A 26,767-nucleotide genomic window follows, 5' to 3' on the forward strand; every position below is an offset into this window, starting at 1 on the left:
GCACTGTTTCGATGAAACATGTACATTTGGAGAAACTTCATTGATTCTGCGAATGAGTAGAGGAAAAAAAAAAAAGGCAGGAAGAAGTTGTCTTTATCTGTCCAGGAATGTGCTCTTCATAAAGCATTTTGAGGGAAAATTACAATAAAGTAAAAGAAAAAAAGCACCAAAATGATTATCAATGGCAAACATTTGGCTTCATGGGAGCCAGGGACAGCTTGAAATTTCCAATGAGATAATATGCATCTGGCCAAGGTACTTGGTTTAGCAGATGCCACCAGAAAATCTTAAACTTGCAACAACAGTCTTATATATCCCAAGTCTTTTTGGATTTACAGACCACAAAAGCACAGGGGACTTCTCTGCATATACTTCTCTTAACTCTCTTCATCTACAAGAATAGTTGATTCATTGCCAATCCCAACGTCCATTAAAGTTTCCATTTCATCATCAAGCAACATTGGCAAAGGAGAACCCTCTTCTTGAAGAAACAATCTCAGCTTCATAGATTTGAGCTTGAAAAAGCTTTCACAAAGAATTTTTAGCTTACCAACTGTTGTAGTGGCTGGGAGTTTCTTCGTCAACGAGGGCTTCTCACCAATAGATGCTCCAACACATTTCAGAGTAACAGACAGAAGTCCTGAAGCCATTTTCTGAGGGCCTGCTGCTCCAATTGATGATGGCTTTTCATCCTCAATTCCATGAAAAACCTTAAGCTCAGCAAACCTGGGATGAAGACGCTGGATTTCTTCAGTATTGCCTTGCAGTTTTGACATAACTAACCGGACATACCGAATCTCAGACTCTTTTCTTTCACGAGAACTAACCTCACTCCCATTCAACATTTTAACTTTTGCTAAACAGGCAACCAAAACAAATCTTGGGACACCACCCTCTCCAGGATCGGCCACTGGATTCTCAGAAAGCCTTATATCCACCAATTGTGGGAATGAGTTTAGAGAGTCAACAGAGGCCAGATCCTCGATGTTGTTGCCTCCAAGAAGAAGGCAACGCAAATTTTGAAATGGCTTATAGCTTTTCTCTTGCGAGTCATAACCATTGAGCAGTTCATGCATCATGCCATCATCAGGATAAAAGACTTGGCTCAAATTGTTATTGCTCAGATGAAGCTGCTCCAAGCTTCTTAGCTGTGAAAGTTTCAAGATTTCATTCCAATCCGCTATACAATTGTCTTCCAAATTCAGAACCCGCAGATAATCAAATCCCTGAACTGCAAAAGACGATGCAGGATTTATGGTACTTATTTTATTCCCCATAAGATGTAGTTCTTCAATTGCTGGCAATGACTGTTTGAGTATTTCAACCTGTGTCCAACTAATGCCAGTATTGTTTAATACTAAAACAGATATGCTTTTTAAATATGGCAACCCAACAATACCCTGTGACATTAAATTGTAAGATAAATTTAGAGCAACAAGGTCTGGCAACTGTTCACAGATGGTGCCAATATCCTTCCATTCTGAAATTAGATTTCCAGTCAAGTCCAGCTCCTTTAAATTCGGCACAACAGTACCAATATCACATCCAGGAGAGCTAACACCCAAAAAAGATACCGATGCACTCTTCAACTCCTCGAATCGACTTAGCTTGTCTTGAATTTTGTCTTTACCAACAAGTTGAATGTTCACACGTCTGTTGCTCGCTGAAAGTACATACATTTCATCTTCTTCTTCTTTAGTGGTGTCACCTCGGTATCTGAGCTGCAGAGCTTGCAGCAGCGAGATGCCAGAGCTGAGATTCTGGGGCCTAACAAAAGACCCGGATCGTTCGGACATTGCCTGGAAGTATCGAACCCCGTTGATGGACCCATCGTGCTTGCCCTCTTGGTTGTCCCAATCGACTCCAACCCATGTTCCTGAATAGCCTTGGATGGGTCCCACGTACCTCACCGTCCCGATTCGACAGGGATCACCCACTGAGTGGACTCGTTGCCCAAGTCTGAAGTCGGTCTTTGACTCAGACGAGTCTTGCATTTTCTTCTTAAGGATATATGTCCAAGGTACTAATGGAGAAAGTATTATCTTAATTTGATAATCTGCATACAAGGCAGAGAAAGACCAATATGATCCATTTCAAGGTCTAACTACTGTATCAATATTAAACACTAGAACATCTCACCAAAGTTGCAAGCTTGCCATTCAGGAGTTCACAAATTTTTGTTTTCGGTATCAGCATAATAATAAGATTTCAGTCCTACAGCTACCACTCAGAGTTTTCTGTATGCAATGTTGTGGTTTAAATGTTTGATCTCGCCATTAATACTTGTTTTTGGTTCTAAAAGAATGGAAACTATAATGAATTATTACTAGTCTATTAGTTTCATTACTGTATTACAGGTAATGGAAAATGTGTCTATGCTCATAATATAGCAAATTAAAAATTAGTAATGAAATATATCAAATGGAGGAGAACCTCAAATTCAAATTCAAACATAAATTAAACCTGAAATTAAAATCGTAATTGAACCGTTCTTGAATCTTAGATTAGAAAAAATCAAAAACCAAAAGAAGAGAAGAGAAATACCTGGGTCAGTGAGTGAGGCACTGAGGCTGTGAGGCTTAGAAGAAGAAGATGATCCCAAGAACAGCCACAAGAAGCTCAGAAATGGAGATGAAGCTTGAAACTGGAAGGAAGAATTGAAGAGATCTAGAGAAACCTACAAGAGTGAAGACTGAAAACTGAGAAGTAGAAGTGAAGAGTGAGAGAGAGGGGATTACACGTTCAGGTGTTGGTGGTTTGGGTGGGCTGAAGGTTGGGCTTTTGAGCCTATAGAATAAAAATGTGGAAGCCCATATTTCATTGACCTTGACTTTAGAGAAACAGAAGCCATAACTCACAGTCACAGTGGAAGACTGGAAGTCAGTCGCTACCCCAACAACACAGACATGGAGACGAGTTTCATACCTCTAGTCTCCGCCTGTTTTCTTCTGGCCTCGTCCTTCACCTCTGTTCACTCACTCTCTGAGCCACACCTTCTCGGAGTTCACCCACTCGGTACCTTTCTCTCTCTCTCTCTCTGGCTCTGGGCTCATCAACAAATACAAATTTTGATATGGGTCTCTTTATCTCAATGGAAATCGGGTCTTCAGAGTTATTTGAGGCATACCCAGATGCTCGTTTGGCATTTTCTCATACATGGTTTCGTTAAATGATTGAATTGAAGTAATTTCTCTGGATGCAGATGAAAAGTACTTTGCTTCAGAGGTGATCAAGTGCAAAGACGAGTCCAAGTCGTTCACCAGAGACCGTCTCAATGATGATTTCTGTGACTGTGTTGATGGAACCGACGAGCCTGGTATGGTCACTCCTGTATTAAATTTTGCAATAGATTAGTTTTGGTCCTAATGTATAACCTTTTGTTTTGTACTTTGATTTTGTTTTTTTCATGATATTTTGCATAGGTTTCAATTATATTTAGGTTCTGAATGTCACGTTCCTTACCGCTTATTGGATTATTACTTATAAGTGTCCTGAGCTAAAGTCAATTTGATTAGTTTTTGACCATTGAATTTGAATTTTTTTTCCTTGGAAGTTGGAAGCATATGCATATAAGTTTCTGAACTCCTTTTTTTTTTTCCTTTTTAAGAAATTGTGAAGAATAATAGGGGCCAATAGCTCTGGTGATTCCAATCACTTAAAGCTGATATGGCAGGTTTATACTTAATACTAAGGACCTAATGACCTTTCCCTATGATAAATTGGATATGAGTTGACTATCTGATTTTTGTTTTGAAGAGAACTAAAAAAATCTTGATATTGATTTGAAATATGAAGTTGGCTTCATTAGATCTTCATGCTTAGAGTATAATTATACAATAAATTTGTACTTTTCTTGTTTTTTCATACATTTTGTGCTTGCACTCGCTGAGGTCTTGCTTGGGTTGGATTTTGTTTAGTTATGCAAAACCCCACTGTTTGTGTCTTGATGAGTCATTTGGCCTCCTTTGTATTTTCAGGGACTTCAGCTTGTCCTGCAGGAAAATTTTATTGTAGGAACATAGGAAGTATACCACGGTTCATATTTTCTTCTCGAGTTAATGATCATTTTTGTGGTGAGTATCATTTATACAATAACTTCTTTCCTTCGATGTTCATCCACATAACTAGTTAAGGCCTTTTTAAATAATTCTTTGCTATAAATAGATGCAAGGCTCATGGAGTTAGCAGTTTAATTTGCAATGGGAATGTTCCCTGAAATGTGATTGAGACTTTGAGTTGATGTCTTGCTTGATGGATCTGTTAATGGTATCATGAGACTGCTGAACTAGTTTGAACGACTAAGATGACATGCTAACTTGGATAACATCCATCATGCTTCCCAGTTCAATTGAGGATCAATTCAGAACTGGATAATGGAATTGCTTATGAAATGACTCCTTGTTATGGCCTGCCCTCATTGTAAAGTCGGGTGCTTGATCCATACGAGTTGTCTTCCTTCCCCAGCAGACATATTTGCATTAATTCTACCAGAAAATCCATGGCGCTAATCCAATATATCTTTAAGTTCTAGTCTCATTATATAGTTTTTTTTTTCACTATATAGTCCCATTATGAATTTTGATCGATGACGCTTCAATGTTTTCTTGTGTCCTCCAATTCCAATGTCTGTTTCTATTTGCTATCTTTGTAGATTGTTGCGATGGAAGTGATGAGTATGATGGTAGTGTCAATTGTCCAAACACATGCATCATGGGCGGGAATGTTGAGTACAAAACTGACCGTCGCTTTGCAAGAGTTAGGGATCTAGGGCATATTGGCACAAAACAAACCAAAAGTGGAGTTAATTTGGATGACTTGATTCAGAAGCTTGAAGGTATTCACTTGTTTCTGACTGTTTTGGTGTAGTTGCAAATTGTATATGAAAATCAGTTGGGGCTCTGGTGTTTCCTGCAGGTTTGAAGATAGTAACAATCCTACAGTTAGTTATCATTTGTATTGTCGTGGTTTTCTGGATGTTCCATCGCCGTGCCAAGTCTAAAAGAAGACGCTATCATTGAAAGTAATCCCATATTTAATATTCTGCTTTTGGTAATATGACCAAAGACTTACCCTGCTACTGTTTTGTCAGTACCTAACAAAATGGGATTGTGTCGTATTTTTTCAGGTCCTATACTAATATGTTGGCTGATTTATCATGTGTTCCTCCAAATATGTTTAAGGACTTCAATGCATCAACTGGGCTTGCCTGGGAGGGTTTATCTTTCCTTATAAGAGCCTCAGATTTACAGAGTTTGGGAAGATCGACACTCGTCCAAAAGTTCTATAGCAAGAGTATGCAACTATTTTAGTTGGGTGTAGATAAAATTACCCTTTAATTGAAAGGAAGGTGAATGAGTAAAATAGGATGGTAATGCAAGTACTCTTTTTCTCACGTCTACATTGGGGGTCAGTGGATACACGTTTCCTTATAATTGTAGAAAAAAAAAAATCATAACCTTCCCTAAGCGCATGAAAATGTTCCTCACAGCTGGAGTGATGATTTGCAGCAAATATATGGCATATTGGCATAGCAATTTGTAAAGGGAGTGCACTTTTCAATCACTAGCTAGATTGTTGAGCAGGTCTATCATTTATTACTGTTGAAAAATGTAGCATTTGTTTGACATCAGAACAGTACTGAGGCAAGAAAAACATGTTTATATGAGGCATTAGACAGGAATAAAGTTTATATGTGGTGCTTGGAACCATTTGTTTCTAGTGATTTCACAAGAACTATGTATATTTTAATTCATTTTAAGTATAATTTTTCTTTCTCTTTGTTGGGTATATAAGATCATAGTTACATATGCTTTCATAATGTGACATAGACAACCATCCCGTAGGCACAGAACTCAAATGAAATCATGCATAGTTACTTATTGTACTAACTTCAATTAAGAATCAAATGAATCATGCATAGTTGCACATCCCGTAGACACAGAACTCTCCCTTCTTGCACTTGTTATTGCACCCACCACAATGCCTTTTGTCAAACGATGCATTTACGCATTGCCCCCTGCAACATATCTCTGTGTACTTGCATTTGTTCCCGCACTTCCCACAGTTTGCTCCATCGGTCTTCACATCAACACACTTCTTCTTGCAGCAGTCTAGCCCCGCCAGGCCCTTCTTCATACGACAAACCCGGGGAAACTTGTCACAAGTCACATTGGCCAAGAGGTTCTGCTGCGCAACAAGGTGGCGACTCAGTACTCCTCTTAAAGAAGTTGGTTCGCTCTGCATTTCCAATTCTTGTTTGTAATCGTCTGAATATTCATGATCAGCTGCTGCAACAATATTGACCATTGTTGCTAAGAGTGTGAAGAAGAAGATGATGAGGAACTTCATAGCTGTAATTAGATTAGAAATTAATGACGATATGTTTTAGTGGAGAGGAGCTTAATTAGATTACTTACCAGAAAGCAATGGGACATGGGTTTTATAGAAATAGAAACACTGGGGTCTGGGGGGGGAGTTGACAATTGGAAATTGAATAATTTACAAGTCTTGCTTTATTTGTGTGGTGGTCTAAATTCATTTGACTACTTACAAATTACTGAATGTCTTGTGTGTAGAAATCATTTGATTGGACACAAAAATAAGTTAACCTCCGAGTGATTTTGTATCCCCATCATAAAGTCTTCAGAAAATGTATATCAAAAAATACAAACTTACCCTTTTCTTCACTTTCACATCAGATGAATTTATGTAATATTTTATCCCCAGGATGAAACGTAAAACTTCCTATTGGAATTTGAGTAGAAGGCCATAAAAAATTGCAGCTCCACAATAATCTGTATCAAACACTAATGATACATCGAAGGCACAACATTGGTATGTTGCTTGTGAATTCTTTCAAGCAACACAAACAGAACACACCATATTCTTGGGATAATTAATATTTACATTAACCACCATACAAGTCAATCACTTTGTAGTTTATTTATTTATTATTGTTATCACAAGTCAAACTCTTTGTAGTTGATTATAAGGGTCGCAAAAGAACCGTGTGGCTCAAAAAAAGACTCGATTTGGTGATTGGAATAGTCTCACAAGTCACAATTCATGCTTGAACCAGCCCAAATCCGAGCTTAATGGGGCTTGTCTCCTGACTTGTCATCCAGCTCATTTGTATATTCGTGGTTTAATAACAAATACCACCCCAAACTATGGTATGTTTGACACTTTATCCTTCAGACTAAAAGTTTTGATACTTTATCTCACAAAACTCAATCTCGTTACACACTTTATCCCAAAACTGTTAAAAAGTTAAGTACTATGTCAATTTTGCACAAATGGCGCACATGGTGCCACATGACCTTCTACATGAGGGCATTTTTTGTGTTAATCATCATAATACCTTTTAGGAAGAAGGCCACATTGTTCAAAAATGACAAAATTGATGGAGAAATTGATTTTTTAATGATTTTAGGGTATACACGGGAATTGAGTGTTGAGGGTCAAGTGTCAAATAATAGTTTGGCGGCAAATTGTCATACATGACCTAGTTTAGGGGTAGTATATGTCATCAAGCCTATATTAGTATATCAAATAGAGGTGTACAATGGGTGGGCTCGGTCCGGACTCGGAACGGGTAAAGCTTGACCTGTCTCGTCATTAAATGGGCCAGACTAGACCAATGTTTTCTATCATGTTGGGCCAGTTTAGCATGAACCCGTCTCGGGCCGGTCTGTTTACATTAATTATTCCCTGCCATTTGTTTTTTCAAAATTTCAAAATTTCAAAATTAATTTTTGTCTTTATAAATAAAAATATTTATTTAAATTCAAGGACTTCTCAAAAGCTAAATACAACATTATATATATTAATTGCTATTTTGTTAAAAAAATATATTTTATCATTAATGTTAGCTACTAACTACTTAATTGACAATTTAGCATGATCAATGACATTTGGCTTTTCTTTATGTGAAAATATTCCAATTGTACAATTAATTCTTATACGCAAAATTTTAATTTCTCTCTAATATGATTGAGACAATGTTGAACAACTAAAAAAAAAAATAATTAATAATTTTTTTAAAATAATTATTAAAACTTAAAATTTTTAAAATATATATTTAGGCTAGCTCGGCCCCGCACGAGCCTGGCATGATCTGTTATAGGCATTGTCACGGGCTGGACTAAAGGTTTAAGTTAATTGAGTCAACTTACTTCGACTTGATTATTAAATAGGTTTATTCAAGCACAATACGAAGCATGAATGACATTTTAAACGGGTTAAGCCGGACTATTGTACACCTCAATAGATGTATAGTTTTTCTTGGATTGAACTTGTAATTGCTAAAAATCTATAGCTCATTTGACTTAAATTCACAGTTGAGTGCAATAAGTGCTTAGTGGTATTCAAATTTGTCCTAAGTACTGATTATTATATTAAAAAAACAAAAACAAAACAAAACCCAAAGAGCCTCACAGCACCACTCGACACCACCTTCCGCCCCCACCCACCCATCCACCCGGCTTGCGTTGCCGGTCATACCATTGACCGGTGTCACCTCCCCCCTCCCTCCCATCTCATTCATTCCATTTATTTCTCTTTTCCCAGTGGGTAAATTTGGGCATATCTAGGAAAAAAAATTTGTGAGGTTTATAATGGAAACGATGTGGTCTTTCTAGAATTTCCCAGTTAGAACACGTGCGTAAGAAACCTTATTTTTTGGGCTGGGCTAAAGCCCATCAAGCCCTGCGACTCTGTGAGTGAACTTTCCGCAAAAGCCCCTCTCTTTACAAAGTCCTTAAACCCTAACTCTCAAAAGTCAAAACCCTCTCTCTCTCTCGTCGTCTTTCGCGTTACTCGTTCGTCTCTTTGCTTGCTCTCTAAGCAGCCATGGCCACCGCTGCGTTGCTCCGTTCCCTACGACGTCGCGACGTCGCTTCGGCCTCCCTCTCTGCCTACCGATCCGTACGTCTCTTCACTTCTCTCAGATTCTCTTTAAGTTCGCAACCGATTCTTCTTTATACGCTCGACCTCGATCAGTTCTCTCTTTGATCTGACTTGCGGGTGAATAAATTTAGTTGGTTTTTTTTTTTTGTTACAGAAACTTTGATTTTATGGAGACTATGTTTATTGTGATCAGAGATAATAGAAATGGATAAGCAAATAACTCCTTTTCCCATTTGAATTTTTTTGGGTTTTTGAATATGTGTACTTTTATCTATTACGCGATTGTCTGTCCTGATGTATAATTTTTTTTTTTTTTCGCTTCGATTGGGTTGTTGATATCTATGAGCTCTTAACTTTGATTGTTGTTAGTTTGAGGCGTTCTTATTACAAACATTTGATAGAGTATTTTTTTTTTGTTCCATAAATTACAAGGCTGAAGCTTTTCAATTAGTAAAATGAGTTGGTGGGATATATGTTCTTGACTATAATAATTGTAGCAATTTCCTATGGCGGTTGGTCTTTTATGTTGGCAAATATGGGCTAACTGTCAATGTTAAATTCTAGAGAAAGGGTATGATGCGCTTCTAGTCATGAAAAAGACATGGGATGGTAATTAATTGGTTTGAAGCTACTGTTCCTGTTTTTCTCATTGTGGAATCTAATATTTTCCCTTTTTCTGAAATCGTTACCCCCATTGGTTTGGAGCTCCATATGATAGTTCAATATAATTCTATGAATTTCACAGTTGTATTATGAAGCTTAGTTAATATATTTTTCTTATGTTTTTGCAGTTATATTGCACTCCCAAGTCACCGCATCTGGTTCAAAAATGGGCAAGCTTGACAAGACCTTTCAGGTACTTCGGACTTGCATAGTCCATGTGGTAACTATAACTATTTTTTTCATTTTTGTCTCTTTGGCTTGTTTAACACTAGCTTGTGCTCCAAACAGTTCCAAACCTGCTGGGAGTGATATTATAGGGATTGATTTGGGTACAACCAACTCGTGTGTTGCTGTGATGGAGGGAAAGGTAGATGCCATTGATGTGACTAGATTCATTATTTAAGCTTTTTTTTTTTAATTTAATTAATTAATTAATTTTTTTTTTTTTTGCATGTGGTTTATGTCTAATGAATTGTGAAATTATTATAGAATGCCAAAGTTATTGAGAATTCTGAAGGAGCTAGGACCACACCATCAATAGTTGCCGTAAACCAGAAAGGAGAGCTACTTGTTGGTACTCCAGCAAAACGTCAAGCTGTGACCAATCCAACAAATACAGTTTTTGCAACCAAGCGTCAGATTGGTAGACGCTTTGATGATCCTCTAACACAAAAAGAAATGAAGATGGTTCCATACAAGATAGTCAAAGCTCCAAACGGAGATGCATGGGTTGAAATCAATGGACAACAGTATTCCCCAAGCCAAGTTGGAGCCTTCGTTTTGACAAAGATGAAAGAAACTGCAGAGGCTTACCTTGGAAAGAGTGTCTCAAAAGCTGTGGTTACTGTTCCAGCTTATTTCAATGATGCCCAGAGACAGGCAACAAAGGATGCTGGCAGAATTGCAGGCCTAGATGTACAGAGAATCATAAATGAGCCAACTGCTGCTGCACTTTCCTATGGAATGAGCAACAAGGAAGGCATAATAGCAGTATTTGATCTTGGTGGTGGAACATTTGATGTATCCATTTTGGAGATATCCAATGGCGTTTTTGAGGTATGCCTAGTTTGCCATTCAGTCAAGTCTTCTTACTTATTTTGGAAAATTTCAGTAACAACTCTCTCTTTTTTAGGTGAAAGCAACAAATGGTGACACATTCTTGGGAGGAGAGGATTTTGACAATGCTTTGCTGGACTTCTTGGTAAGCGAATTCAAGAGGACTGAGGGGATTGATCTTACAAAGGATAAGCTTGCTTTGCAGAGGCTTCGGGAGGCAGCTGAGAAGTCTAAGATTGAACTTTCATCTACATCTCAAACTGAGGTAAACCTGCCCTTCATCACAGCTGATGCTTCAGGCGCTAAACATCTCAACATCACACTGACAAGATCAAAATTCGAAAGTCTGGTAAATCACTTGATTGAGAAGACAAAGGCCCCATGTAAGAATTGTGTAAAGGATGCCAACATATCTATTAAGGATGTGGATGAGGTCCTTCTCGTTGGAGGGATGACTCGTGTTCCCAAGGTTCAACAGGTGGTTGCAGACTTATTTGGAAAGAGCCCAAGCAAGGGAGTGAATCCTGATGAGGCAGTTGCTTTGGGAGCTGCTATCCAAGGAGGTATCCTCCGCGGTGATGTTAAGGATTTGCTTCTTTTGGATGTTACTCCTCTATCACTGGGTCTTGAGACATTGGGTGGCATCTTTACCAAGCTGATTTCCAAGAACACAACAATTCCAACAAAGAAGAGTCAGGTCAGTCCTGAAAGCCAAATTTTTTCTAAGAAGATTTCATTGATTGCTTGATGAGAAGGTGTTGTAATGGAAAGACAGATTTTAGGATGCGTTTATTTATTTCACATTTGTTCTCACAATATTTGATGAGAGGGTGTAGTTGGCTTTTTTGCATTGCAGTCTCTATTTAGCCTTACATTTTAATCTAACTGCACATGTTGCTGACGTGTTTGGGTCTTACATTTTGCCGTGGATTTTGTTTTCCTGATATGTTTTTGTACCATTGCAGGTCTTCTCCACAGCAGCTGACAACCAAACCCAGGTTGGCATCAAGGTACTACAAGGCGAGCGTGAAATGGCTTCTGACAACAAGGTCCTGGGAGAGTTTGAGCTTTTAGGCATTCCTCCAGCACCAAGAGGCATGCCTCAGATTGAAGTCACATTTGATATTGATGCCAACGGTATAGTTACTGTTTCTGCGAAGGACAAAGCCACTGGTAAAGAACAACAGGTTACCATCACCTCATCTGGTGGTCTTACACAAGACGAAATTGAGAGGATGGTCAGGGAAGCAGAGCTGCATGCTCAAAAGGATCAGGAAAGGAAAGCTCTCGTTGATATAAAAAACAGTGCAGACACCACCAGCTACAGTGTTGAGAAGAGCTTAAATGAGTATCGGGACAAGATTCCAAGTGAAGTTGCTAAAGAAATTGAAGATGCAGTCGCAGATTTGAGAAAGGCAACCACAGGGGATAATGTTGATGAGATTAAGTCGAAGCTTGATGCTGCAAACAAAGCTGTCTCAAAGATTGGGGAGCACATGTCTCGCGGTTCTGGTGGTGACTCTTCATCTGGAGGTTCACAGGGTGGCGATGAAGCTCCTGAGGCAGATTACCAAGAAGTGAGGAAGTGAGTGCTGAAGCAGTTATCACGTTAAAGTGAACTTCTACATTTTTATATTCTTGTACAACCTCACCTCTTTGGGTTTTTGTATCTGTGTTGGGAGTTTAAATGTGTTAGGGAGGCCATCATCCACACTCCTGTGCCTCTTTCAATACATTATTAATTGAAATTGTTTGGTAGTGATTTGTCACTGACTTCTCATCTGGGAAGTTATTCATGAGAGGATTTGCCTGATTTTGTTGAGGCAGGGCGAATTGTTATAAGATACTCAAATTTTGAATAAAGAAATAGGTTCAAAATTCTTGACATGTTTATTTGGAGTAGTGTGCTTAAAGCATATGTTATAAATGGTGTAATACATACTCTGTTATGGGATCGGGAAGTGTTCTCAGGTTATATTGGTGTCGGACCTGGATCCCTCTTCCAGATTTTTCTCAACCAGTCCATACCAAGCTTTAAATCTCAATTATTTCAAAAAAAGAGACCCTACCGTCTTCCTATGAGTATATGACTTAAGTCAAAGTACATTTTTTGTCTTTATACTTTAATGAAATTTTTATTTTAGTCTTCGTTTTTTCATTCTTGTTAGTTTCAGTCCCGAACTTTTATTACGTAATTAGATCTAAATTGTTAACTTTGTTTATTTTTTAAACGGAAATATTAATAATTTTCAATTTAGTACTTTAACTGTACCTCGTTAAGAAAGATTTAACTTAAATAATTAAGAAAGAACAAAGACCGATTAAATGAGTTTCATACATAAATTATTTAAAATGTTTAAAATATTTTTGCTACATCTATTTTTGTTAATATTTAAAACCCAATTAACAAATTGAACCCAATTATAAATATAATGAAAATACATGATTAAAATTTTTGAAAGAATGGGATGAAAGTGAAATTTTGGTTAAAGTACATACAAAGTTATGAGTTATGTCTTATGGGAAAAGAAGTCTCTTCTTTGAGGGAAAAAAAAAAACCTCTCAAATTTTTTTGAGCACAGCCACAACCACATTAGCTCTTCCAAAAGTGGTGGATTGCGAGAGGGACCTGGATCCTCTACCATGAGGCCCATGACTACTAAAGTTTGAAGATTTTAGTAGCAGCATCAGAAAGCATTAAGGGAGAAGACCAGCAAGTTGTTTACCCACAAATCCATTTCTTGGCTTGGTTATGCGGGTATGCTCTGCCATGCTCATGTTGTGGTTTTGTCAAATTTTATAGTTTTCTTGTTGTCATGGGATGGGCATATCTCCTGTTTGACAAAATTACTATGAGAGAAATGGGTTTTCTTTGTTTCTTTTATTTTGATTGTTATTCTTTTTCTATTAAATTCATGATCCCTTATAGCAACTAAACCCTTATAGCTTATGTTCAAATTGATTGTTTTAATATGAGCAGCAGCTTAATATGAGCATGTAGCTTATTTGGAAATTGGCAATGGCATTTACGGTGATTTTAACTTATAATTTAGTTAAAGTCATAACAAACATGGTTGTAGATTACGGGAATTGCCAGTGCCAATGTTTTGATTACCAGTGAGCAAAGTTTTCTGAAGAATCATGAACTCTTAACAGAGTAAGATTTACAAATTTCACCAATATCAGTAATTTTTGTCTCATATTTATTGTACTTGGAACCAAAATCTTCAAATTTTGTCAGCAAGTAACATGTCAAGTATAATGTTTCTCTCTCTTCTATATATTGTCATCTTCAAGTATGTCAAGTTATCCATTTCATTTATTTTCCTGCTACCTTATGTTAACATGTTGCAATGATTAAATTCTTCGGGTTTCATTTTGTAATCTGAATGTTGTTTGGTCATCTCCTAATATGTGAAAAGTTATCCATGCCATTTATTTTCCAGCCACCTTATGTTAACATTACTGCAATGGTCAAATTCTTCACGTTTTTGTCACTAACCCCTATATATTTCTTTATCTCCAATATGTGAAAAGTTAACCATGTTTATTAGTTTCCAGCTACCTGATTTGCAATGATCAAATTCTTCAGGTTTCATTTTGTAATTCAGATGTTGCCTCTTACAATCTAGATGTAAAACATGGCTATTGGAGCAGCAAAGCTTTGCAGATCTCTTCTTCCTATACACCGTTGTCTCCTCCAATATCGTTCCATTTACTCAATCCCTCCATCACAAATGCTCCAAGAAACTATAAAGAATGCAGTTGAAGCCAAAGCCTACCAGAAAATTGCTGATCTTCTCATATCCTCCGAACAAGCTTGCCAAAACCCAAATCCTTTCTCATTCCTTTCATCCTTTCCCCACAACCTTAGGACACAAGTAGTTGATGAAATTTTGCAGTCTTTTATCCCTCTAAGACCACGCTCTCGGGCCCAGATTGCCTATTCCTGCCTCCTGTCATTTACTCTACAAAGCTCCAATCCTCTTCCTCTTGCCCTTGCCATTCTCCAACGAACTCTTCGCTCTGGCTGTGTCCCTGTCCCCCAAACCCATCTTCTCCTCTCTTCTGCTTGGCTGAACTACCGGAACGACTCGCAATCTGTCTCTAAGATCTTATTTGAGATGCAGTCAATTGGCTATTATCCTGACTGCGGTACATGCAACTACCTCATATCATCTTTGTGTGCTGTTGATGAATTGAATGAGGCAATTAAAGTCTTGAAAGGAATGAGTGGGGCAGGATGTGTTCCTGATTTGGAGAGTTTTGACACGGTAATTGGTGCGATGTGCACAGTCAGAAGAACAGCTGAGGCTGTAGATATGGTTAAGCAAATGGTGGAGAAAGTTGGGTTGACACCAAGGCAGGGGACTGTTGTGAAAGTGGCAGCAGCCTTGCGAGCTAACAGAGAGATATGGAGAGCAGTTGAGATGATTGATTTCTTAGGGACAAAGAATTACCCTATTGGGTTTGAGAGCTATGACTTGGTGGTTAAGGGGTGCTTGGATTGTGGCGAGTATATTTTGGCCGGGAAGGTGGTGATGGGGATGACAGAGAGAGGTTTTATACCATATATCAGGACCAGGCAGAAGGTTGTTGAGAGGTTGGCTGGTGCTGGTGAATGGAAGCTGGCTTGTGCTGTGAGGCAAAGACTTGGAGAATTGAGTTCTTAGCTCCTTGAACTTCTTCTTTGAGTCAGATAGATTCCAGTTCTTTGTACAGAAGGGAGCTGGTGCTCGGTGCATTTGCTATGTTGCACCTGAAGTATGGGGTCAATATTCCTTTATTCTGCTACCCAGCTTCTTAAAAGTCTGTTGTCATTTGATGGTAAATTCATGGTGCTTAATTCTTCATGCAAGGGCCAAATAGTATTTGATCTGAAACATCACTTGTCTTAGAACTATACAAGTTTGTGTTTAAACTTATTCAATACCATATGTAACAAAATTTCGAATTGGCACTATACATGTCACCAATTTTATGATAAATTCTGTTTTTTTTTTTAGCCAGTGAATACGAAGTTTCTAATGCAAGGCCTTTGTTAATATTTCCAAAAGTGGTCCTCTTCTCTTTTTAGCATTTGATTGATTAATGACTTTAGTTTGGTTTTCCTTTGTTTTGGACTAATCTCTTGGTTCAAACTCTAAACCATTATGAACTCAACTAAACAGTTCTTTGCCCGCCTATATAGAAAGTCAGCATTTATCAAAGAGTTGATTATATCATGAATCGATCATGTAATGTGCATTAAGATAAGCCCTTGTTATTTGATAAGCTGCATATTCCAAGTTAATACTCATTATTTCGTTTAAATATTGTGATTCCCTTGTTTGCTTTGTATAAATCATACATGTTACTAGTTGCAATTGGACAATTGCATATTTTACTTTGATTTTTAGAATTGCTACATAGAAGGAACTTCTTTGCATAACCTTTATCATGGTACAACCAGAAAAGGTTAATTTACCATCAACACTGCTTAAGCCTTGACTGGGTAGCTAGCCTGCATAGCAATGCCGCAAGTACCTTCCTTATCAGATGAATCACGTTTTATTCTTATATAACCAGATTCACCCCAGTCAGGACCCCAAGAATTCTTCACAATCCAGTATTTTTTACTACTCTCTTCCCCATAGCCGACTGCTGTGACTCCATGGTTGAGACTCTTTCCACACTGGCCAGTGAAGATACCTCCAGAATAGAGTTGGAAAGCAAAACCACCAGCATCGATTGCAACAGAGACAGGTTGGTTAGCAACTGCAGCTTTTAGGCTTTTCTCATTATTGGCAGGTACTGTTTTATAGCTGCTTATTTTCACAGCTTGGTTTTTCTCTTTGGCTTTATCACAGGTGCCATCTGATCCTTTGTAGGGATAATTTTTTTCGCTGGTGAGTCCATGATCTTTTATGAAACTAAATGCTTTTTCCATGTATCCACCGTTGCAGCCTTGATTCCCGGAATTGACATCGCAGTCCACAAGCTCTTGTTCTGATAGTGACACCAATTTTCCAGTTTTGATTTTGTTAATGCCTTCAACAGCTGCTACTGCAGAGAATGCCCAACAACTTCCTGTATGGTGTAATACTATCAGATGTTGCTAATATGCAATTCTTGCCATTCTCGGCTGAACAAGATGCAAGTATTATCCACAAACCCAACTTTGAGTGATTGTGTATATATCATTATCATAAAGCTATAATTGAATTTAAGGCTTTGGCATCATGGTGTTCAGTTGGAGTTATGTAGTGGAAACATACACTTCACAGAAGAATAATTTCAGATAACTGTGAAATTTAAGCTAGCAGAGGATATTTATATCTTTTTTCTTTTCAGGTGAGAAAAGCTCAGGCATGTTTTCTAAATTCAAGAAACAATTCTTCCCTATGTAGCATATGACTAGTCCATTTTCTAGAAGAAAATTATTTTAGTGAATCTGAATCAGAAACCATAGCAAACATCTAGTTCAGGAGCCAGATAAAAAAAAATGAGAGGGAAAAATAGTAAGCAGCCATTCTTCTGAACGCCTAATTCAGATTAATAATAGGGGAAACTCAAATTTGTACCGCATTGGCCTTGATCCTTGACTGGAGTTACCGAGCCATTCTTTCTCCAATCCACTGTAGTCGGCAAATCCACATCCTTATAACTGAAGCTTGTCTTTGGTTGTGTTGTAGCTTGGAAACCCAAGTGGGTAGCTGCAAACTCTAAGTTTGTCATATCTGCAAATTTGTTGTCAGTGAGTTTGTATGACAGGTTTTGAGAGTTTATGAAATCAACAAGCTCAACGTTGTATTGGTAAATCCCAAAACGGAATTCCCATTCGTCTCTACTTTTGTATCTTCGGCCATGTTGTTCCAACCACTTATCATACCTCTCCTTCATGGATTTTGGGTCGTACACTGGAGGCTTGTACTCTGCAGAACATGCTATAGATGATATACATAAAACCCAAACCATAAAAAACCTTAAGCTAGCACGCTTTAACATGATAGATGTCTCCATTGCTCCCTTTGGAATGAAGGTGAAGAATGGGATCTAATGCCTAGGATGTTTTCTTGTAGATAGTCTCTCTAAGTGTAATACATATTTCAAGTTTGCATTTTGTAGGTATTGTAGTTCCATTCTTCTTTATACTACTACTATTCAAGGTATTTTAGCAGCAAGTAGTATTTTTTTGTTCATGTGTTTGGTGCTTGTGAATTTCGTTTGGGCAAAGGTTTTTGTGTTGTGTTTTTAGTGATGAATCAAAGGTTTGGACGTTAAGTTTCCAATAGGATAACCAATGCATGAAACCAACCACTACAAAGAGTGGCAGGATTTGCATTATAAAGCTTATTGGTGGTCCAAAAATTAATCTTTGTGAGTGCGATTAACTAATTTCTTGGTGGAGGTGCAGTTCTTGCTCTTAGATTAAAAACTATCTGCCTTTTGCCAAGCTTTATAACATAGGCTTGTAAGAGCATTAAAGTGATTGGTTGAATGATATAAGCTTAAAATCTACATCTTTCGTACATTTTACCAAATAATTTTGCCTCCATTTTTTTTTAAAGAAAACAAATAAGGAAAATCATTTAAATTCAATAAGAGAAAAATATGTTAATGGGATCAATTGAACCCCTGGTTTGTAAGTGGATCCGTCACAGACAATGCTATGGTAGCTCTGACCGTGGAAGCCGTAAGTTCTAACTTAAGTGAAATTGGGTTCAGTTGGGAAAGTGGTAGGTGTTTAGGAGGTCATAAATTCAAATCTTATCGTTTTTATTTATGTTAAAAAATAATAATAATAAGGGGAAGGTGTGCTGTTCAATATGCTGACCTAGGGATATTGCTCAACTTATTAAGGAGTTGGCCAAACAAAAAAGTGCTCCCAATAAAACCGGAGATTGATGATTGAGTTGGGTTAACAGCCTTAATAAGATGTTATCTATACATCTCACTAAGCCAACGTTCATGCAAAACTTGCCATAATGCAAAATACCCCAACACGTAATGAATGGAGTTAGAACATGGGATTTAAATAACAAAAAATTAGGCGTAGCCCCTTTTTAGACAACAATTTTTACGCAGAGGGTGTGGTGTTTTAAAATTCATAAGAAAATTCTTTTCATATAGATTAAGGTCATTTTTCTGATTACCACATTAGAAAATCTAATACATGTTGGGATTTGTGATTTAAATGATATACATGTCAGCATTTTTAATTTAAATGATATTTTTTAGAAACCAAACATATATTTGATTGTTATCTTTACTTAGTTTTGAATTAAGAAACCAAATATCTTTTGGAGTTTGAATTTACAAACCAAATAACTGTAGGAGTTCAGCCCACGTGTTTTCTCAAGCCCATTGATTTCATGTTTCAAGCATTGCATGTTTGGCGTCTTTTCTAATGGTATGTTCATTCGACACTTCCAGACTTCCAGTTTTTCTGTTTTCCTTTTGCAATTCAATTCCACGGTTACACACAGTTTGAATTGCATATTCTTCTTTGTTATTCTTTAATCCAAATTGATTGTTCTTCTCCTTTTTCTATTTTTGTTCAATTATCTCCTGCATTTATTGTTATACCAATTATGTTTTAGGGATGGAATTTATGTGAAAATGAATATATACTAGTTTATGACAATTTCAAGACATCAAAATTGGTTTGACTATGTACTTTTAAGTATTTAGAAGTAGTTTCTCTTTTTCGTTTCTCTCACCATATAATGCTTGTTTGGTACAACTCTGGTACATAGTATAATTTACATATAACTATATATGGACAGTGTTTATGTTCTTGTTCACATATAAGAAGTTTCTCTTTTTCGTTTCTCTCACCATGAACCGTTTTTTGTGTTTATATTATTTTTTACAGATAAATATGGATGTTGTTGTAATTGGGAAATTCGCATATAATTAATGGCAAATCATTGTTATACCCTATAACTGCCCATACAACCTTTATGGAACTATGTTCAGCAGTCGTCTCTCGATTTGATGAGCTAGTGATTGGATGGTATCATCTCCAATATTCTATTAATAACCAACCAGCATGTATGTTACAGACAGACATGGATTTGAAGATGCTACACATGCATGTTTTGAGCGAAAGTAAACACTTTGTTGATAAACAAATAATTCAGCAACATTGTCACCGAGTTTGCACCAGCTGAAGGCTAAGTGCGCACTGATGGGGATGATTTTTTGGGTAAGCATGCAATTCCTTCCACAAAAATGTACCTATCAAACCTTTGGAAAAACTACATACAACATGGTAACCAGAAATTCGAGGGTGGGGTCGTAGAATTCAAACAAAAATTGGTGAAGTATGCCATCGAAAAATGGTTTGTATTCAAATACATTAAAAATGACCGCGAAAAGGTTATTGCAGAATGCAATAAGAAGACTTTAGAATGATGCATGACCAGAAGAGTACCATGATGACTTCAAAGATTATCTCTTCCATTTTGGTTGACCAGGTACGAACCAAACCATTGCAAAAACCCATTGAAATAAAAAACAAAAACCCCCTTGACCTTAGGATCTTTTGCAGAAAATTAGCATTACGAGCTTCATTAGTACAACACAGAATCATCCATGGCACATTTTGACACCTTAATTGATTTTGGAAACACATAAACTACAAAGAAAAACAATAAAATCACACTTTGAACACAAATGGTAATTCTAAAAAACTAATCAACTGGTGATTGTGCAATAGGTACAACACAGAAAAAAAAAAAAAAAATCAATTGATACAACACAAATGCTTCCCACCCACTAAGAATTACCAAGAACCCCAAAACTTGGTATACGAAAATAAGAAAAAAAAAAAAAAAACCAACCACAAAAAAAAAATAAAATCAAACACACACCAAAAAAAACAATTAACAAAAACCCTTCATGTTGGAAGAAGAAATTAAATAAGCACAAGAAACTCAATCTCATGGTACATGAAATATAGAAATTTAAAAAAATTAAATAAGTACAACAAACATAATTCGACCGTAAACCCTACCATATGCCCATATGGTACATCAGTACATGAAATAAATAAATTAAAAGGAAATTAAATAAGAACAAGAATTAGGCACTATTCCAATCATGCTCGCCTCAATTTGGTTGTTGAGACTGCACAAACATACTAAATTGTGTATCTTGAATCGGGTATGTCCCATTCTAGCCATGTCTTAGCTCATATCAATTGGGCTAAGGTATGTTGCATATACTAAATTGAATTAAAACAGACAATGGGTGTATATTACTAGATGAAAACATCCAACTAAACCTTATCCTTCTTCACTAAAAACGTAACTCCTTCAATACATAAGTCACTACAAGAAAAAAGGGTTTGGGAGAGGAACGGAATTCGTCGCCCAAAGTAGAGTTTCGTCGCCCAAACTTTTGGGCGACGAAATTGGTTTGTCGAGCAATTATTCGCCCAAAATGTGTCGCCCAAGAGTTTGGGCGACGAACCCATAAATTTCGTCGCCCAAAGACACCTGGGGCGACGAATTTTTTTTGTCTCCCAAAACATAAAATTCGTCGCCCAAAGAATGTTTAGGCGACGGAAAAATTTCGTCGCCCAAACCATCTTTGGGCGACGAACACACATATTCGTCGCCCAAACCCTCTTTGGGCGACGAAATTATCCGTCGCCTAAACAAGATTTGGGAGAGGAATAGTTAATTTCCTCGCTGGAACGTGCTTTGGGCGACGGACAGATTTCGTCGCCCAAAGAATGTTTGGGCGACGAATAAGGGTGTTCGTCGCCCAAAAAGTGTTTAGGCGACGAACAAATGTCGTCACCCAAACCATCTTTGGGCGACGAATAATGGTGTTCGTCGCCCAAAGATGTTTTGGGCGACGAAATTTGTTCGTCGCTTAAACACTTTTTGGGCGACGAACACCCTTATTCGTCGCCCAAACATGCTTTGGGCGACGAAATTTGTCCGTCGCCCAAACGTATTTTATTTTTAAAAAATTTTTTTATTTAAATTATATATATGAATTTAATATTAAAAAAAAATTCTTTATCCAAAAATTATATAAAACAAAATTAATAAATTTATATATCCAAAATATCCATACAAAGTAGAAACAATTTAATTAATACATACATACAAATAACTAATGGCCCCCTAGGTCAGTAGCATCATCGACACCGGTGGAGGAGTCTGGCATGCACTGGTCAATGTTGGGCGGCAGCACAAACCCAGGTACAATCCTGGCCAACTGGCCAAACATCTGCTGCATCTGCTGCACCTTACTCGTCTGCTCCGCATATGCCGCTCTCGATTCTTCTAGCTGACCCTTCAACAACTGCACTTCAGTGGTCAGGTTGACTATATCTGCAGATGGCTGAGATGAAGACCCGGCGCTGAGATCACGAACCCGACCCGCTCCCATTCCGCGTATCTCCCTACCACGCCTAACACCCAGTGTCTCCGTCATAATACGAAGACCGGCATCGGGATCGGGGACTGAGATCGTCTCCAACGGAGTGTCCGGAGGGTACTGGCTGGCCACCTCCTCTAAATAACTCGCCTTCTTGGCGAGCATCTCAGCCTTCAAAATATTATACACAAGTTAGGAATTAAGAAATCAAATACAAAAATTTAAATTTGTGAAATAAAACTAAAATATAAAAAACTAACGTGCTTCGCCTTGCCCTTGTCGTTGCCGGGTCGGGCATAAACATCTCCGTAGTTGTCGACCTCCGGAAATTGCGAACCAGCCTGAAAAAGAATGTAATGTTGACAAAAACTCAAACAATACTAAGGAATATATATATATTAAATTAAATAATAGCGCACCTGACGATATGACTCCACCCGGTATGAGAAGGGCATGAAACCACCATGATGATCAATCCTTGCGGGCGCTTTCCGGTTCTGAAGATTGGCATTCGACTTCCTCTGTTAAATATGAAGCAAATTGGAAATGCACATATTAGTGTATACACAATAAAGGAATAACATAAGAAAAAATAATTTTGAAGTCCTAAAATGATATAACATACCAAAAATTCCGGACTCTGAAAATGAGTGCACAACCACTGCCACTGATCAAGCCGAGCTGCCATCTCCGGAGGAGGGCTGACCAATGCCTCATCTGCCGATCCAAACATGTTATATTCTTTGTGCAGCTCGTGCTTCCATTGTGCGTACACTTTTCTCAATAACTTCTCCATATACCTAGCTACATCCGGATCCTCCATCCGAATGTCATAGTTTACCTGAAAAAAATGCAATTATCAAATTGTTAGGAATGATCAAATTAATTATTTTATATTAATCGAAATATACTCACAGAAATGGAGCCCATAATGCTCCTCTTGATGGCGTCATCAACCTTTTCCCAACTGGGGAAAAGCATGGGGCATTCACCACGGATAATCGATCCGACAAAGGAAGCGAATGTACTATGGACCTCCTTGCTCGGTCGTAGGTGACCTTGCTCAATAACGATTCGAATCCTCTCGTTCGTCGTGCGAGTGATTCGCGACGCCTTCAACCCTCTACTTATCCCCCTCGTGGTTTTGGTACCTAGAAAAGCAAATATAACATATTAATTTCACAGTAATCTTATAATATCTAAATAAAATTAAACATAAATACAAGTGATGTGAAAACATTTAACACAAGTGATGTGAAAACATTTTTCTTACTCTCTGATGATGAGGCAGTACGAGTGGATGATGCAACATTATCATATGCACCATAACGGTGACCCCGTCGAGCCCTCCGTGCCGACTGAATCCCAGACCCAGTACTAGATGAGAGATCTGGGGATATCGCCGGGGTCGAGTCGCCCTGGGCTATGAGGTCGGGCTGGGCTGCAGGGGCGGGCTGGGCTGCAGGGGCGGACATAGATGCTAAAGTGGACCTCCGAGATCCACCCCTGTTCGAGATCAAACTCATCTGCACAATTCAATAAATATTTATGTTAGTAAAAAAGAAAACTAAAGTAATAACTTACTAATCTGAATCATCATTATCACTTACTAATATGAATCACCATTATCAATTACTAATCTGAATCACCACTAGAAATACTCATTTCATCATCATCATCATCATCGATACCATCAACATCATCATCTTCATATTCATCTTCATCTTCATCTTCATCTTCATCTTCATCATCTTCATCATCATCATCATCATCATCATCATCGATGAAATCATTAACATCAATTCGGGGAAGTGACCCAAGATCAATTGATAAGGCATCGATCTCAATTGGAGGAACGTCATGTATCTCGACTTGTTGTATGATAACATCATTGTTGTATGGATTAGGTATGGTCGAAGATGAATCCTCTTGATAGGCCACGTCATCCTGATTTTCTTTTTCTGGAATATCCCATATATTTTGATTCTGAATCATCTGAGCTACTTTCCAACCCACACCCGCCTTAGGGTCATCCAGATAACATACTGGTTTTGCCATTGTGGCAAGAATAAATGGATCATTCTCATACCATCGAGTGTTTGTATTCACAGATATTAAGTCGTAATCGAGTTTAATACTGTTGTTCCTATTCGGGTCTGTATTAAACCAATCACACTTAAATAACACAACTTGAAAGCGATGCGAGTACAAGACTTGATGTACACTCGTCAGCTTGCCGTAGAAATCAACCGTGCCAGTGTCCAAGTTCTCTACACAAACCCCGCTATTTTGAGTGCTCAAGATGGCATCTCGTTCTACAGTTAAAAACTTGACTCCATTCACATTACATCCGGAAAACGTTTCAACCCATTGAATACCACTCGCCAAACTCATTAACTCCTTGTATAACGGCGAATTATCATCAGTCAGCTTTTCCATCTGTTAAAAGACAATGGAATTAATATATTACAAAAAATTTACAAACACATGAACGAACTGATCATTATTGTCAGTAATCACTTACATGTTCCTTAAACCATTTAGGAAACAATTCCCGATGCTTTTTCTGTACACGTTCCATGTCCCATCTTGGATAGTCGCGCTTCATTAGTTCCTCATGCTCAATGCGTAAAGAGTCAACTTCTTCGCAATTGTTGAGTATGAACCAATGAGCCACCTCCATATCGTGTTTCGAGAATTCAACAGCTGATTTAGGGGTTTCGCCAAATGGTCGTGTAATTTGAGAAAAGACAGAAAGTGTCTCATTTTTTTCACCGCCGTCATCGTTGCGTTGGGGGCGATTGAATGACGTCTCAACACTGCTGAGGTACATTGCACAGTACGTGATGGATTCATTTGCAATGTATGCCTCTGCTATGGAGCCTTCGGGGCGTGCCCCGTTTCGGACGTACCTTTTGTAATTACCCAACATTCTGCAAATGTAATTACATAGTGAGAAAACTTTTATGAATAACATAGAGCTGAACTTGAAGAATAGTAATCAAATAGTTTAGAAATTGTTACCTTTCTATTGGGTACATCCACCGATAACTGACCGGCCCAGCAAGAATTGCCTCTTGCGGTAAATGTATCATTAAATGAATCATTATATCAAAAAAGGCCGGTGGAAATATTTGTTCAAATTTGCATAAGATGTACACAATCTCATCTTTCAATTTTGACATGTCCGACACGCGCAACGTCTTAGCGCAGATATGCTGAAAGAACCTCGACAACCCAACAATCGGTTCAACCACATCTTCGGGCAAAAACTTTCGAATACCCACCGGAAGCAGACGTTGCAATAAAACATGACAATCATGACTTTTCAAGCCCAAAATTTTTCCAGAGTCGATTTTCACATTTCGAGAGATATTGGCCGCGTATCCATCTGGAAATTTGACCGATGCAAGAAACTTTAAGAATTCTTTCTTGTCCACAGGCTTCATGGTATAAAATGGATGTTTCTTTATCATTTTATCACCCTTCTTCGTTAACCACAAATGTTTCCTGATGCCCATTTCTTGCAAATCTTGTCGAGCCTTAATTGTGTCCTTTGATTTTCCCTCAATGCCCAAGATTGTCCCCACCAAACTTTCGCACACGTTCTTCTCAATATGCATTACATCGAGATTGTGCCTGATTTTCAACTTGGACCAATACTCAAACTCGAAGAATATCGACTTGTTTGTCCAATTTAGATGTGCAGGTGACCTTGGCATATTTCGTTCTTTGTTAGAGGGATGTTTACCAATCCGGCCAAATTCTAAGTTATTCAACTGCCTCAAGATGTCATCACCAGATAATTCTTTAGGTTTCACGCCCATCTCCTTTTTTCCGTCAAAGGCCTCCTTACTGTGACGCCATTTATGATCCCCCGACAACCATCTTCGGTGGCCCATATAACATACTTTACCACCGTGCCAAGCGGAAGTTATATCTTTATTACAAGTAGGACATGCCATATAACCCTTGGTGCTCCAGCCTGATAAATTCCCATAAGCTGGGAAATCATTTATTGTCCACATGACTGCCGCACGCAAAGAAAACATTGTTTCGGTGGACTTATCATATGTCGGCACACCATTTTGCCACAATTCTTTCAGCTCATCAATCAACGGCCGCAAATATACATCGATCTCCTTGCCAGGGGATTGCGGTCCTGGAATTAATAGCGTCATAATTGTGAATTTTTTTTTCATGCATTTCCAGGGAGGCAAATTATAAGGAACCACGACCACTGGCCAAGTGCTGTGAGATGTGCTCATATTTCCGAATGGATTAAATCCATCAGTAGCAAGTCCTAATCTGACATTTCGTGCATCTGCTGCAAAATCCGGATATATCTTGTCAAATTCTTTCCATGCGCTTCCGTCTGCAGGATGTCTCATCACATCATCCTCAACCCGCTTATCTTTGTGCCACATCATGTCACTTGTAGTATGTGTCGACATGTACAATCGTTGCAACCTTGGCTTAAGTGGGAAATAACGCAACACCTTTTGCGGAATCTGTTTCTTTCTCTCTACAGACTTGTTCTTATATCTCGGTTCATTGCACACAGGGCATTTATCCTTCCCTTGGTGTTCTTTGTAAAACAGTACACAATCATTCTTGCATGCATGAATCTTTTCATATCCCAAACCGAGATCTTTCAACACCTTATTCGCAAGATAATGGGTTTCAGGTATATGATTGTTCTTTGGAAGCATTCGTTTCAAAATCCCCATCAACTGATCATAACTTCGATTCGAATGTTGAT

The 26,767-nt window shown here is 38.0% G+C and overlaps 8 protein-coding genes across 13 annotated transcripts; 3 read left to right on the forward strand and 5 right to left on the reverse strand.

The window, feature by feature from the left end:
- PFI (tubulin folding cofactor E / Pfifferling (PFI)) lies at positions 1–2,877 on the reverse strand. The gene is made up of 3 exons (XM_086240410.1): positions 2,859–2,877; positions 2,545–2,677; positions 1–2,056 (listed from the first exon to the last, which is right to left on the reverse strand). The coding sequence occupies exon 3, from the start codon at positions 1,992–1,994 to the stop codon at positions 378–380; it is 1,617 nt and encodes a 538-aa protein (XP_086096536.1). The 5' UTR covers positions 1,995–2,056; positions 2,545–2,677; positions 2,859–2,877; the 3' UTR covers positions 1–377.
- On the forward strand, positions 2,860–6,220 carry LOC147286694 (kinase C substrate, heavy chain-like protein). 6 transcript variants are annotated; one of them, XM_086240417.1, is made up of 6 exons: positions 2,860–3,015; positions 3,203–3,316; positions 3,978–4,073; positions 4,652–4,834; positions 4,915–5,020; positions 6,107–6,220. In XM_086240417.1, exons 1-5 carry the CDS (start codon positions 2,907–2,909, stop codon positions 5,016–5,018), a joined length of 606 nt encoding a protein of 201 aa, XP_086096543.1. In that variant the 5' UTR covers positions 2,860–2,906; the 3' UTR covers positions 5,019–5,020; positions 6,107–6,220. The 6 variants fall into 6 exon arrangements, with proteins under 6 accessions (XP_086096543.1, XP_086096541.1, XP_086096538.1 ...); XM_086240415.1 differs by lacking the exon at positions 6,107–6,220 and adding an exon at positions 5,181–5,689 and having other exon boundaries at positions 4,915–5,049; XM_086240412.1 differs by lacking the exon at positions 6,107–6,220 and adding an exon at positions 5,115–5,689.
- On the reverse strand, positions 5,863–6,661 carry LOC147286695 (stigma-specific STIG1-like protein 3). Its single transcript, XM_086240418.1, has one exon. It carries the CDS (start codon positions 6,346–6,348, stop codon positions 5,911–5,913), a length of 438 nt encoding a protein of 145 aa, XP_086096544.1. The 5' UTR covers positions 6,349–6,661; the 3' UTR covers positions 5,863–5,910.
- A 2,123-nt stretch (positions 6,662–8,784) lies between these two features.
- Positions 8,785–12,498, forward strand: LOC147286696 (heat shock 70 kDa protein, mitochondrial-like). The gene is made up of 6 exons (XM_086241639.1): positions 8,785–8,925; positions 9,699–9,763; positions 9,859–9,937; positions 10,060–10,626; positions 10,703–11,323; positions 11,592–12,498. The coding sequence occupies exons 1-6, from the start codon at positions 8,851–8,853 to the stop codon at positions 12,213–12,215; spliced, it is 2,031 nt and encodes a 676-aa protein (XP_086097765.1). The 5' UTR covers positions 8,785–8,850; the 3' UTR covers positions 12,216–12,498.
- Positions 12,499–13,170: 672 nt separating this feature from the next.
- On the forward strand, positions 13,171–15,604 carry LOC147286697 (Pentatricopeptide repeat (PPR) superfamily protein). Its single transcript, XM_086239735.1, has 2 exons — positions 13,171–13,384; positions 14,219–15,604. Exon 2 carries the CDS (start codon positions 14,268–14,270, stop codon positions 15,297–15,299), a length of 1,032 nt encoding a protein of 343 aa, XP_086095861.1. The 5' UTR covers positions 13,171–13,384; positions 14,219–14,267; the 3' UTR covers positions 15,300–15,604.
- Positions 15,605–15,796: 192 nt separating this feature from the next.
- Positions 15,797–17,628, reverse strand: LOC147286698 (Cysteine proteinases superfamily protein). The gene is made up of 2 exons (XM_086239736.1): positions 17,190–17,628; positions 15,797–16,695 (listed from the first exon to the last, which is right to left on the reverse strand). Exons 1-2 carry the CDS (start codon positions 17,626–17,628, stop codon positions 16,106–16,108), a joined length of 1,029 nt encoding a protein of 342 aa, XP_086095862.1. The 3' UTR covers positions 15,797–16,105.
- A 4,024-nt stretch (positions 17,629–21,652) lies between these two features.
- Positions 21,653–23,342, reverse strand: LOC147286699 (uncharacterized). Its single transcript, XM_086242439.1, has 6 exons — positions 23,279–23,342; positions 22,921–23,156; positions 22,631–22,846; positions 22,425–22,526; positions 22,266–22,346; positions 21,653–22,176 (listed from the first exon to the last, which is right to left on the reverse strand). Exons 2-6 carry the CDS (start codon positions 22,984–22,986, stop codon positions 21,739–21,741), a joined length of 903 nt encoding a protein of 300 aa, XP_086098565.1. The 5' UTR covers positions 22,987–23,156; positions 23,279–23,342; the 3' UTR covers positions 21,653–21,738.
- A 385-nt stretch (positions 23,343–23,727) lies between these two features.
- LOC147286700 (uncharacterized) lies at positions 23,728–26,411 on the reverse strand (the record flags this gene model as incomplete). Its single annotated transcript, XM_086239227.1, has 3 exons — positions 25,030–26,411; positions 24,530–24,938; positions 23,728–24,444 (listed from the first exon to the last, which is right to left on the reverse strand). Coding segments are annotated over exons 1-3 (2,493 nt in total), but the record flags the coding sequence as incomplete, so codon positions are not given.
- Between the last annotated feature and the right edge of the window lie 356 nt (positions 26,412–26,767).

This window comes from Dryas octopetala, chromosome 4 (assembly GCF_963921425.1).
Source record: "Dryas octopetala chromosome 4, drDryOcto1.1, whole genome shotgun sequence".
NCBI lineage: Eukaryota > Viridiplantae > Streptophyta > Magnoliopsida > Rosales > Rosaceae > Dryas > Dryas octopetala.

What these genes read in the sequence shown, in the direction of transcription:
- PFI (XM_086240410.1), bottom strand. Translation starts at nt 1,994, where the DNA reads ATGCAAGACTCGTCTGAGTCAAAGACCGACTTCAGACTTGGGCAACGA.
- LOC147286694 (XM_086240417.1), top strand. Translation starts at nt 2,907, where the DNA reads ATGGAGACGAGTTTCATACCTCTAGTCTCCGCCTGTTTTCTTCTGGCC. An exon ending in AGTTAATGATCATTTTTGTG is followed by an intron (nt 4,074 to 4,651) that starts GTGAGTATCATT and finishes CTATCTTTGTAG; the next exon opens with ATTGTTGCGATGGAAGTGAT. An exon ending in CTTGATTCAGAAGCTTGAAG is followed by an intron (nt 4,835 to 4,914) that starts GTATTCACTTGT and finishes TGTTTCCTGCAG; the next exon opens with GTTTGAAGATAGTAACAATC.
- LOC147286695 (XM_086240418.1), bottom strand. Translation starts at nt 6,348, where the DNA reads ATGAAGTTCCTCATCATCTTCTTCTTCACACTCTTAGCAACAATGGTC.
- LOC147286696 (XM_086241639.1), top strand. Translation starts at nt 8,851, where the DNA reads ATGGCCACCGCTGCGTTGCTCCGTTCCCTACGACGTCGCGACGTCGCT. An exon ending in CCCTCTCTGCCTACCGATCC is followed by an intron (nt 8,926 to 9,698) that starts GTACGTCTCTTC and finishes ATGTTTTTGCAG; the next exon opens with TTATATTGCACTCCCAAGTC. An exon ending in AGCTTGACAAGACCTTTCAG is followed by an intron (nt 9,764 to 9,858) that starts GTACTTCGGACT and finishes TGCTCCAAACAG; the next exon opens with TTCCAAACCTGCTGGGAGTG.
- LOC147286697 (XM_086239735.1), top strand. Translation starts at nt 14,268, where the DNA reads ATGGCTATTGGAGCAGCAAAGCTTTGCAGATCTCTTCTTCCTATACAC.
- LOC147286698 (XM_086239736.1), bottom strand. Translation starts at nt 17,628, where the DNA reads ATGGAGACATCTATCATGTTAAAGCGTGCTAGCTTAAGGTTTTTTATG. An exon ending in CAAGGATCAAGGCCAATGCG is followed by an intron (nt 16,696 to 17,189) that starts GTACAAATTTGA and finishes TACACCATACAG; the next exon opens with GAAGTTGTTGGGCATTCTCT.
- LOC147286699 (XM_086242439.1), bottom strand. Translation starts at nt 22,986, where the DNA reads ATGCTTTTCCCCAGTTGGGAAAAGGTTGATGACGCCATCAAGAGGAGC. An exon ending in TTCAGAGTCCGGAATTTTTG is followed by an intron (nt 22,527 to 22,630) that starts GTATGTTATATC and finishes CATATTTAACAG; the next exon opens with AGGAAGTCGAATGCCAATCT. An exon ending in GGGTGGAGTCATATCGTCAG is followed by an intron (nt 22,347 to 22,424) that starts GTGCGCTATTAT and finishes ATTCTTTTTCAG; the next exon opens with GCTGGTTCGCAATTTCCGGA.